General features: G+C 33.1%; 1 protein-coding gene across 1 annotated transcript in view; it reads right to left on the bottom strand.

Moving 5' to 3' along the window:
• LOC111417136 (limbic system-associated membrane protein-like) overlaps nucleotides 1-13,194 on the bottom strand; it is a 55,540-nt gene extending 42,346 nt beyond the window's left edge. Inside the window, exon 1 of the mRNA XM_023049328.2 lies at nucleotides 13,035-13,194. Within this exon, the coding sequence (XP_022905096.1) occupies nucleotides 13,035-13,101 (67 nt within the window). The 5' untranslated portion in view covers nucleotides 13,102-13,194. The remainder of the gene's footprint in view (nucleotides 1-13,034) is intronic.
• Between the last annotated feature and the right edge of the window lie 214 nt (nucleotides 13,195-13,408).

Genomic DNA, 13,408 nt, shown 5'->3' on the forward strand with positions numbered 1-13,408 from the left:
ATGTCAAAATCGAGGCGGGGGGCATTTTGAAAATTAGTTTTTTTGTACTTGTAATTGAATTAAATTTACTTGTTGTTTCGAGTTTTTCTTTTAAAACTAATTTAATACAACTGTTAATTTACACCATTATTAAAAAAGAACCACTGACTAAAGTATAGCATATCAATTGCGAAATTAGTACTCACTTCCGGTATAACCGGAAGCACAAAGAAAATGATTTCCTGTCGTAATAATCCGTTTTAACGGCCTAATTATGCATTTCAAATGGTTTTCTTATATCACTAATAATAAAAAAAAATATGGGGGTGAGCCACTTCTGAGGGACACCCGGTATACAGGTGCCCATTATGACTTTATAAAAAAACATTTTGTACAAAAGTTGTTTAATATCTTATTTGCCATAATAAGACTACATTCAATTGTTTTTAATTCAGAAAACAAATGAGTAACGAATAGCACATGAATTTTTTTAAATGGCAATGTGCCCTTTCGTTAGACCCATTCGATAGAGATTACTTTTCTCTTTACGATTACGTAAAATTGTTGCAAAAAAATATATAAAAATTGTTTATTAATAAAAATTAATCAATAATATTACTGTAAATTAAATTTACATACAAAATAAAACAAATTAATGTACATTTCAGATAATTCGAGATACTTCGAGGTACTTGACGATCTTGCATATTTAGATTAACGTTATTAGTTAAATTTTCTTAATAAACAATTTTTACATTTTTTCAAACATTTTCTGAAATAAGGGCACTAAAATTTTACGTCATGGTAAAGAGCGAAAAAATCTCTATGAAATGAGCCTAACGAAAGGGTACATTGCTATTTAAAAACTTTAAGTAATATTCAGAAGGCTGACAGTAAATTAGATCTAATACTAGAAAAAATACTTCAACAAGAAGAAACAATAAAACATTATATGCACGTCTAGATTTCATTGAAAGTAATTTAAACCAAGGAGCGATTCAAAAAAGAAATCAAAATGTCTAAAAAGCAGCAACTAAAAATAATGCTGTGGAATTCCAATGGTCTTCGACAGCATCAAAACACACTACCAATAATACTTAAAGAAAACAATATTGATATATGTCTTATCTCCTAAACTCACTTTACACGAGAATCGTATATAAACATCAACCATTACAATATTTATCACACAATTCACCTGAGTAATGCGGCTGAAGGTGGAAGTGCAATTATTATTAAAAGGAATATTGACCACTATTTGAACAATACAATTACTACTGAACAACACCAAACTACAGTGGTAAAAGTTCAAACTGCTAATGGCTTAATATTACACCGAGTATACACCGAGACATAATCTCAAAAGAGAATATTATCAGGAAATTCTACTACATCTTGACAACAAATTTATACTTAAAGGAGACTTTAATGCAAAACATATGTCTTGGGGTTCTCGATTGACAAATACAAAAGGAAGAGGTACTCTCCACTGGAACCAAGAGCCAAGAGCCAACTTACTGGCCAACAGATAGAAGTAAAATTCCGGACCAGCTTGATTTTTGTATTACGAAAAATATATCGCTTAACTTCGTAAACATACAAGAAAAGTTAGGACTGGACTCAGATCACTCACCAGTAATTATTACTCTAAATAACAAAGTATACAACAAAGAACCCTTTTTATCACTAACTAATAAACTCACTAATTGGAATCTATTTCAACAAACATTAGATAATAAAATTTATATTAATGCTCTTATGAAAACAAACGAAGACAATGACAATGAAGTAGAAAAGGTCTTAAAAGACATACAAAACGCAGCCTGGACCTCAACACCAAAACCTACATCTAATATTTATCCTAAATTCATTAGAGATAAAATTGTAGAAAAACGGAAAGCAAGAAAGAAATATCAAACCAATAGAATTCCTACTGATAAAACTAAATTAAATAAAATAACAGCCGAATTAAGGGCATTAACAGATAGCCACAAAGATAATAATATTCAAAATTACTTAAAAGACCTTACTGGCGATGCCACTACTGATTATTCTGTGGAAGGCAACAAGAAAGCTTAAAGTTCCAAAACCACATACACCTCCAATTCGAAATAATAATGGAAATTGGGCTAAGAGCAATCAAGAAAAAGTTAATTTGTTTGCTGAACGTCTGAAAGAAACCTTTACATCAGACAATCCAACAACAATCCTAAATAGTGTTCCTAGCGTAATTCAAAGTGAGCAGAGTAATATACCATGTGTAAGAGTGAAAGAACTATTATTATGAAATACAAAAACTAAATATAAAGAAATCAGTAGGCTATGACCTAATTAATGGAGAAACATTGAAACATCTACCAAAACGGGCGATTACAAAACTATTACACATAATTAATGCTGCTTTTAAACAGAAATACTTCCCAAGCATATGGAAAGTTGCTGAAATAAATATGATACCAAAACCTACTAAACCCCCCACAGATGTTACATCATATAGGCCAATCTCATTATTACCCTTACTATTCAAGCTGCTTGAAAAATTACTGTTAAAAAGATTAAAACCTGTCATAGAAATTAGTTTTAAAAGAAAAACGCGAATAAATAATTAAATATAATTCAATTATAAGTTCAAAAAAACTAGGTTATGCCGAAAATAAAAAATAATTGTTAAAACTTAATTGTTTGTTCGCGTTTTTCTTTTAAAACTAATTTAATACAACTGTATTAAAAAAACATGATAACAAAAGAACCACTGACTGAAGCATAGCAGTGGTCACTGCTCGAGAAATAGCAAATCAAGAGAAATATAGCGTAATTTATACTATTAACCTAGCTACTATGCGTCAAAAGTTTTAATACATTTTCCGAAGGTACTAAAACGCTAAAAAATGACGAAAACAATTTTTTTTTAAGAATTAGAAGCGATCGTGAAAATTTTTTCAAGTAAAAGTTATGTGAAATTATGCTGTATCCAACTGAAGAAAAAAAATTATAGATTTAAAAAACTAGCAAAATTAGTACTCACTTCCGGTATAACCGGAAACAAAGGGAATGATTTCATGTCGTAATGATCCGTTGTAACGGCTTAATTATGCATTCCAAATGGTTTTCTTGTATCACTTATAATAATAAAAAAAAATATGGGGGTGAGCCACTTCTGAGGGACACCCGGTATATCTTGAAACGCGAAATAAAAACATGAATTCTGAAAATACGTCTTGAAACATTAATGGTGCAAAAACACACCATTGGGATGTATGATGAGATATAAGGATTACATCATTTTTCGTATTATCAGAAACCAGTTTAGACGCATTTATTCGGTGAATTGCCTAGAAATTGTCGTTTATGGACATGGTGTGTCAATATATGTGTAGTTTAGCGTTCATTTACATGAAGAGTGCTATTCATCCCATTGGTGCGTTTTGCACCAATTTTAGTATAAATATTTTCTATATTAAACTTCATACTAAAGTTGGTATTTGTTAGTATTATGTTGTATTACTATTATTATTTATTTATGAGTAATTTGTTACTTACTTAATAAATGATAATCAAAATATCATTGTGTTGTTGTTCGTTTATCTTACCAGTGCTGCATTTTTGCACCATCTCATAAAACAATTTTTTTTTCAAACGCCTGTGTACATTTTTATACTTTTCATTCCATCTTATCTCATGGAAATTTGTAAAAAACAGATTTTTTTTTATTATAAAGCAGCGTGGGACTAAATGGGTTAAGAGAGGTACGACTAAACGGAATGTTTCTAGTTCTACGTCTAGTGTTAATTCTAGTGCTAGTATTAGTCTAGTTTTATTTGTTATTCAACGCTAGATCGTTGTAACGGACACAGCCTTCCCCGTATTAATCCGTTATATCGAGGTTTTACTGTAATGTAATAGTTATTTATATTACAAGTGTGATTACACGACTCGGTCTACGACCTCGTCGTGCAATTCTCCACACTCGTACTGTAATTATGTTTCTAGCCCACGTGTGATATACAGCATTTTATCTACGACTGCTAAAAATTACTAAAAAATCAATTTCTTTAAAAAAGTCTATTTGACATTTATAAAAATATTTTGAAATGATTGTTGACAATTTTGAATTGTCAGTTTCAACAACATGTTACTCATCTAGAATAAGTGTTTCGAAATATAAAAACATAACAATTAATGTTTATAATAAATAGTATTGTTTCTCTTTAAATAAGAAGCACTTTTTCTTTTGTATTGTTGCTCGTTTCAATAAATTAAGGCTGTTCTGATTAGGCTAAGAATGCGTTACGTAATGAAACCAGTGCGGTAATGAACTTCATTACGTAACTCAAATCACCTAAAATGAGTGCGGTAATGATGACTTATCCAAGCAGTCGTAGATAAAATTATATTACTATTTAAACATTTTGTATTTTATGTGGTATAAAGTAAGTAGGTACACCCTGGTTTCTGTATAGAAGTATATTTTTTTATATTGCATCTTTAGTGAAATTCACTGTATATTCGACAATAGTACCTAATAGAAACCGCTAGATGACTCTTTCGACTACGCAACGTTGAGTAAACTCACATTTAATGTATTTATGTTGATGTAACTTGATATTACAAACAAACCTTTAAAGCAAATTACGAAATACAAAACGCGATTTTAAAATTGCAACCTAGGTTGAATTGTGTTGGATTGCGTTAGGTTAGGTAGAATTTCCCATTTAGCATGGTACTGTTTTATGATAACTAACTGAGATCTCTTTTATAGAAAAATGAGATATATTTAAAAAAGAATAATTTGCTTACATTTTTAATTCAAATACCCACTCAGTACCTAGATAACATGGAGAAAGTAAAGGAAAAAGATAAGCTCCAGAATTTATAATCAAAACGTGTAATGAATAAATCCCCAAAAAAGAAATTTCGCATCGGTAGCATATCCAGCATCACCCCACGACTAAGTAACCAGGGTATAATAATAGCGAAACCCAACTAATCTCCCAGTATGTACTGGGCATTAGCGAGGACAATACGGAGCCATACAGGACAAATGATTTAATATTGCATTCCGGGTCGTCCCCTAGGGATCTGTTAGCGGGACGCCACTGTATCGATTGGTCCGCGAGAGGGCGAACGCGCGCGATTTAATGAGCCACCCGTCGGACTGACAGCAACTCTAATCCCTCTGGCGGCATTACAGACGGCGATTATTAACGGAAAAGGACACATACAATATAACCAACTGCATCAAAAAAAAAAACTAAAAGTTCTAATTAACAAAGAATTATATTGAAATGATTTAAGCTTAACTATAATAGTGAATAAATCAATTTAATCACCTTTCGCTGACATAACATCGTTATCATCGATATCGTTTTTAATCATCAGTTATTAGTTGAAACAAACAAGCGGATTTTGATAAACAGATGGCGCTAACGATGACCAATCGCAAATCAAGAGGATTATTACGTCACTAAAGTTAAACCAGATTAATGTTTTTTAATGAAATTAACTTGGCAATTTAATTTTCTTTTTTGAGATAGGAATTTAAACGATTTTCCTCTTGTAGTGATAGTTGAAGGGAAGAAAGAACTTTTTAAGCGCTTAAATAATAAATTTCACGAAAACCTGGCCGTTAGCTGTAAAATCCCGCTTTTTTATAAATTTTTTCGTCTTGTTGGCTCACTTCAAAGCACTTCCTTCCATAAGATATTTCAATTATCTTGTTGGCCGGGTAGAAGGCTGGTCTCGCTTTTATTTTTAATTACGCCGCCCCGGTCCTGCAAAATCCCGTCGTTAGAGGGCGCGAGAATAATTAAAAAATAAATAAAATTGGACTATTCATCATAGCTGGCTTGATGGATCGGTCTAGTAATTGCTCAAAATTAAATTATACCAACTCAAAATGAAGAAATAGCAAAGTGTTAAAAAATAAATAAGAATTTTTTTTGTTTTGTACATTCTGCAGTAAATAGCGCACTCTTAACGAAAAATACAACCTCGAGCGCTACTTTAAAGCGTTTCCACTATCTCTCCTCCCGTTGAGCTAAGAAACAAAATGTTCTGGCCGTCGTAAGTTTCTCGAGGGGCCGCGAACGATCGAGGGAGGAGGTGTATTAACCTCGCAATTTCACCCCCATCCCGGCACTATCTCAATATAGCTCTATTCTCTCTCCAGAGTCTATCGAAATCCAAGAACACGTCCCATCATTGCCTCCGAAAACACCAAACATCATAACTTTGAGATAACTGTTTACATTGGTGTCGACCCAAAGGAACTGTTATATTCTCAATTTTAATAATTTACGAATTCGAAACTTTGGTCAATAAAATCGTTGAAAACATTAATAAAGTGAGTCGTACACGGACTCGGAGAGCAGTTTCTAATTAAATTCCTGTCGATATTCGTCTGGATGCGGTTGCATTTATGTACAACATGCCGATACGTAAATTTGCATATCCACGTTTATATCTATGTAGATTTTAATTGGAAACTTCAAAATTTCGTCGTTCGCTTGAACCCGCCGTCGGCCGTTTTAACATCGTCTAAAAGTTTAAACCAACGAACAAGTTTGGTTTGTTGTATTTCTAACTTTCTGTATTCTAACTAATATATTAAAAATATTTTTGAATTCATAACATAACTAATTATAAATTTAAGGATTTAGATTAAAGTTAATACTACATCAATCAGTAACGAAATAAACGTACAGATCGCGTTGCGTTATGTTGCGATGGATAAAGCAAAAATTATACTGCTGTAAATGAACGGAAAGTCGTGTTGTTCGTGTGCTGTGGAGGAGTTGTTATGTTATTAAGGCTTACAAGGGACTAATGAGCAGTCATAACGGAGAAATATGATCCCTCTAAATAAAGTCGCCATCTACAGTCCTCAACAATGCTAGGCATTTTTTTTTGTAGTGGTAAATTTACTCTCTACATTTTGGTAAGTGTCGAAACCGATAAAATGAATTAATAATAAATGCTTATTGGAATATTAGTATTCATATAACATTGGAAATTTCGGTCTTGGTCTTGACGTGGGCAAGCCTGGATGGTTGAACAAAAAATGAGATCCATTACATAGTAGCAAATATTAAGCAGGAAATAAGAACAGCGCTGGAACAACTAAAAAAACAAAACAACCCCCAAGAGAAGTAGAATCGAATAAAATTCAAGTTAAGAAACCCATACGTCACTTTTTCCACAAAACTCTTCATCTGGGCACTCCAAACCATCTTCAAATCGCTATCATAGTAATAATAATAATATACAGGTTGTCCCGAAACTCAACGTCAAGCGGGCGCCGGGTGAGAGGCATACAACAAAAGTCGTTAATTTTGCAAAAAAATATATTAATTTGATTGAGTTAAGGTTGAAAGAATTTATGTCATGGTTTCTAAGAATTTTTAAATAAGCATTTTTTTTGACTCTTTTAAATGTAAGTGTTGTTTCAACATTTTTTTTCTTAATATTTTTCCAATTCAACCCAACAATTATTATACATCATTTTAAAGAGAAAACTTTGAGCTTTAATTTAAAATAAGTTTCATTCCTTAACTTCAATAAATACGGCTTCCAGGAATTTTTAAATTAGCATCTTTTTAACATTTTTAGGTTATTCGAAAATGTAAGTTTTGTTTCAAAATTTTTTTTCTCTATATTTTTCCAATCCAACCCAACAATTATTATACATCATTTTCAAGAGAAAACTTTGAGCTTTAATTTAAAAAAAGTTTCATTCCTTAACTTCAATAAATACAGCTTCCAGGAATTTTTAAAATAGCATCTTTTTTGACACTCTTAGGTTATACGAAAATGTAAGTTTTGTTTCAAAATTTTTTTTCTCTATATTTTTCCAATCCAACCCAACAATTATTATACATCGATTTAAACAGAAAGCTTCAAGCTTCAATTTAAAATAAGTTTTATTTCTTAATTTCTTAGGAATTTTTGAATTAGCATCTTTTTTGACACTTAGACTATGCGAAAATAGGGGGATTGCATATTTTGCTAAGATTTTATTCCAAACGCCTTTACTGAGTGTATTTTGATAGCGTTTTAATTCTGTCTGATTCTGTCACAAAGTTTCAAAATGTTTGACTTCTTGGGACACAAAGGGTTAAAAGATAGCCTGTTTAGTCAAGTTTCCAAAATGTACAACACTTGTCATTTTTGTTGTCATAAAAAATATTATTGCCTATTTTTCTGCAAAAAACACGTTATTTAAAAAAATTCATACTTTTGTATGTTATCTGTATTTACTTTTTATTTCCTCTTAACTTTGTTAGAAGATGTGCCAGTCAATATCTACGAACCACAAAATGTGGTTTCAACAAGGTGGTTGCCCTTATGTCTTGCAAAAAGACTCTTTCAAATAAGGTTAACCTAAAGACAAAATTAAACAAACAAATTTATTTATTATTAATTTTATAGCATTATTTTTTTAAAACTAAGGCAAATGCTCAAATTATTTGCCGTTGGCACTAATACAAGCTCTGTATTGTCACAGAAAAGATCTTTTTACTCCATCTTAATCTTAATCCATCTTTCTAGGTATTCTGTATGCAATCCCGTACAGGACAAGCATAATGAGCTGGGCAACCGTCTTGTTGGAACCACATTTCTCTGTAGATATTGAGTGCCACATCTTCTAACAAAGTTGTTAAATCATTTTGGAGGAAATACAAATAACATACGAAAGTATGAATTTTTTAAATAACGCATTTTTTGCAGAAAAACAGGCAATAATATTTTTTAGGAAAAGAAAAATGGCAAGTGTTATACCATTTTGGAATCTTGACTAAACAGGCCATCTTTTAAAATAACTTGCCAATGTTGTTATACTACTCCTTTGTTTAGAAATCGTGTATCAAACTTAATAGACATAAATTCTTACAACCTTAACTCAATCAAACTAATACTTTTTTTGCAAAACTAACGACTTTTGTTGTTCGATTTGTGACTGCTATAATAGCATGATTCATGAGGAATACATTATTAAAAAAATCACTATTAAATGACGAACATTTCTGACCGTAGTACCTAAAGATATGGTGTACGGGAACGATTTTTAACATTTTCAAAAATATGTCTATTACCACTTAACTAAGAGACATAGAATTTTTTTCTTATTTTTACCAAAACAGGTATGAGTTGGCCTCTCACCCTGTATCGCACTCTTTATTGCCCAACAAAATTAAACACTAAGCGAAAACATTGTAATCGTCTCTCAGATTTACAAGCCTGCATATTCTGTGTAGCGGAGCGCTAGCCTGCACGTTGGTTCTACTATTCTTCAAATAGAAGACAGATCTGTATCGGGTAACGTGGCTGGATACATTGAAGTTGATGCAATAGAGTAATCAGTTACAATCCGTCTCACCACTCACCAGCTTTATAATAAATTTAACGTCGAGATCATTACTTCGAGTGTCAAGCGAAGAAAAATGGTGACGTTGCAAAAGAGATTGGTAGTCAGTGCTACGAACAGGATAAGCTCCATCCACGCAAAAGGAAAGGTACATTACAAACCTTTTTGAATTCTCTCCAATAGAAAACTATGCGAAATATAATGCGGTGACCATACAACAGAACCATACTCCAGTCTTGGAAGAACAAGCGCCCGACAAAATGATATATATACTGCAGAATCCGTATTGCATCCTCGCAGCACAAAAAGTTAGAAGAGTCTGCTATCAAAAGTTGCTCCCAGATCTTTGACAGAAGTCAACTTAAGCAGAGTCGTTTTACGTGTAAAACTGATAACATTACACTTCTTCACATTAATCCTGAGCTGGTTACGATCGCATCATTCCACTAAAATATCAAGATTCGACTGTATTAAAGCCACCTCATCATCCGAGGTCATAGGGCGAAATGTCTTAAAATCATCAGCATAGGCCAATATACCAGACTTAAATCTGTTTAATAAGTCGTTAATAAATATTACAAACAGTAGTGAACCCAAGTTAGAGTCTGTGGGATACCAGATCGTGCAATAAACTCCACCGAAGCAAAGCCATTATAAAGTACATAACAAAGCCTAGGGGAAATGCCAAACATACTGAGCTTCTGGAGGAGAAGATCGTGATGGATCGCATCAAACGATCCCCTATCCCAACCCCTATCCAGGGATTCACATATTACTTCTGTAATCACCCCAAGATTAGTAACCGTTGAACGACGCTTAATAAACCTATGCTGGTGCTGCGATACAAACGATTGAACTTGCGGATAAATAGCTCCATAGATGATTTGCTCAAATTCTTTAGCGAAGTGAGGAGATGGGACGAGAATCAGCAATGCTGTTACGATCACCACGCTTGAAAACGGGAATTATCCGTAATCGCTTCCAGATCTTAAGAAGCTCACCTGTCTTTAGACACAAGTTCATGATCACGAAAAGCAGGGCAAAAAGAATTGCGCTACAGTAACCTGTTCCACACAGTGATAATCTTTAAAATGATAGATGGATACATAAAGTGCGAATCAACCAACTCGTAGGTAGAGTCACCACCAAAAACTCCCGAAAAGTAATCGGCAAAAGCATTAACTATATTATAGGGAGTATCGTAGATGCACCCATCTAAAGCAATTTCACCAGGGAGTCGTGTAGTCATAGTTTTATGCCTTATATAATTTCAGAAGTTACGAGGATCAGAGGGCACTACTTATAAAGACTTTACAGGATGATTCAAAAAACCGCTGACAGACTTCTAGGGCAGGTAATACATAAAAAATTAAGATGAAAAGTCTTAATATACATGGGGTCGCAAATGCCTCCTTAACGAGATATAACGGGTCAAAGTTTTTTTTTAAATTAAGACTATTCATCTTAATTTTTCCTGTATTATCTACTCTAGAAGTCTGCCAGTAGTTTTTTGAATCAGCCTGTATACGAATCAGAGATCTTTCACTTAGGGCCGGTTGTACCACCTCCCGATAAGTTTATCCGATAGATAAATTGGCGCATTAAGCCAATGAGAGCGCTTAAAACCGCTGTAACCATGGTAATTATCCGCTAGATAGTTTATCGGGAGGTGGTACAACCGGCCCTTAGTCAAGTAGAAGTATCTCAATCTTCCAAAGTCCGCATAATAAAAATCACATTTAGTTCTCTTCCACTTTCTTCTATAGAAGAAGTCTTTTAACTTTAAGAGATTTTTAATTTCAGGAGTGTACCAAATAGGGACTTTAGAAGTGTGATACGCTCTTTTTGGAATAGACTGATCCAATAGTTCATGGATCTTCATGTAAAATAATCGCACAGCATCATCAACATCTACGCACTGATCTAGAAAGGACCAATTTGTTTCGAGGAAATCACCATACAAGCCATTAAAGCGAAAATCATAACGACTGCCACAAGCTGGAAAAATTTATACAAATCTTCAGATACAAGAGGCAGGTCATCACGAACGAGTTCGAACTGACGCTGAATGTTAGTTAAAACTAAATCCAACAATCTACCGTTGCAGTTCAGCACATGATTCAGTTGATACAGGTTTAGAAATCAAGAGCATTAGCACAATGGGATTTACTTAAACCATCTATGTTAACACAACTAAATACAACAGCCAGAGGAATGGGGTTAAAGGTAAATTTTAGTAAAACAAAAATAGCTTTCAGCAACCTAGGACACACCATGAGGATGAGTAAAAAAATCAGATAGGTGAAATAAAGTTCGGAATACGATTAGGCAAATTAGAACACATACGCAGAAAAAAAAAGTTCAAACCAGTTGAAAGTTATGTAGAGAGTACTGTACGTTAGCTTAAGAGATAGAACCAAAATGAGGATATTCGAGAGAAAACTGGCGTCATGGACATAATAGCACGAGTCGTAGAGCTAAAGTGGCAATGGGTGGCAAGTACAGGGAGAAAACCCCCAAGAAGATGGAGATTCAATATAAAGAGAATTGAGGGAGTCGATGGTTTGAGGTGACCCAGGATAGAAAAACATGGAAACTTATGAAAAAGATCTTTGTCAAAAAAGGGACAACTGATGGCCGAAAAGAAAAATAGAGAGAGAGAGTTGTCAATAGATAGAGTAAAATAACTGAAAATTCTTAAATGATATAAATCCAAGAAATAAAAATGTATCTTCCGTTCATCCAAATGTTATTACCGATATTCAGAAGAAGCCATAAAAATTAATTTGGAATCATAATTTTTTTACAATAACATTAACAAGTGTCTGCGTTGATTTTTGTAACAAAAAATTAAAACAAAAAGCATTTATTCAAAACATCAAAGCAGTAACTTCGTTTTAGTAATCACAATTTCTGTTTTTTAGTAGTAACGGATGTTCGTTTCGGCATTTCGAGTGATACACTATACGTTTTCAGTTTTCACGTTTTCATGCACTAATTGGGCCAATTTTCCCGATTCGAATTCGGGGAATAACGGTACCCTTTGACGCGTATCTACGTTTTTAGAGGGAACGATAAACATCAGAATTGAACTAATAAACCTTTTCGATTCCAATGGGGGGAAACAAATTATTTATAATTGCTTGCGGGAAAGCGTATTCTCATTTTTCGAATTAAATCATCAGTTTATGCAAAAATCGTCGATCCACAGCAATAAACCAAATCGGTTTAATAACGTTGCGCCTCGTTAAATATCAAAATAACGTTACTCTACAAAATGTTTTAATTACATTCATTGATTTATACGAAAATCGATTATTTTTTTTTTTAAAGTATTCTTCATATTTAAGTTTTGAATTTTTTAAAACGAAATATTATCGCAAAACGATTAATGTTCAATGTTGTTATTGAGGGCGACATTGAGAGAGTGATCGATTCTTTTTTAATGGTTTTACTGAAACGTGCTTTTATTTTTTTTTTAATTTTTTATGTCGAAATACGAAAACCACGCCGAAGTTATAACGACATGGAAATGCATGCAAAGCGGAAACATAATTGCGAGAACGAAATGCACTTTTCTTCCCTCATAAAATACGAATTAAGATTCGTAAAGTTGGATGAAATATAAAAAGCGTCTTAAAAAAATGTACACGAAATAAATATTAAAGTAAAAAATTAAAAAAACAGTTACCTAATTGTTTAGAAGTAACATTGGCGATTAGGAGATAAACGCCGAAAACGACACTCGATGTGAACATTTTCAAAAAATTTTTTGGACGTATCTTGTTAATAAATATTTGATGTCGCGTCTTAAATTTGATATCGACACGCGAAAAGTTGTGTACTTCCCGCGAAAAGCGCGTGGTGACTGAAAGCTCTACGATGCTTGAACGCGCAGTGTAAAGCTCTCAAGGGATGGTTTACGCGTGCGCTAGATTTGTAAGAAAACTGCGAGGTAAAAACAAAAGTTTCAGAAATTTTTTGTTAAAACAGTACAAGGAGAAATGTGGCACAATGAGGAGTTTCTACATTTTTCATTAGCACGTTTGAATTTTGTATGCCACC

This window comes from Onthophagus taurus, chromosome 3 (assembly GCF_036711975.1).
Source record: "Onthophagus taurus isolate NC chromosome 3, IU_Otau_3.0, whole genome shotgun sequence".
Taxonomy (NCBI): Eukaryota; Metazoa; Arthropoda; class Insecta; order Coleoptera; family Scarabaeidae; genus Onthophagus; species Onthophagus taurus.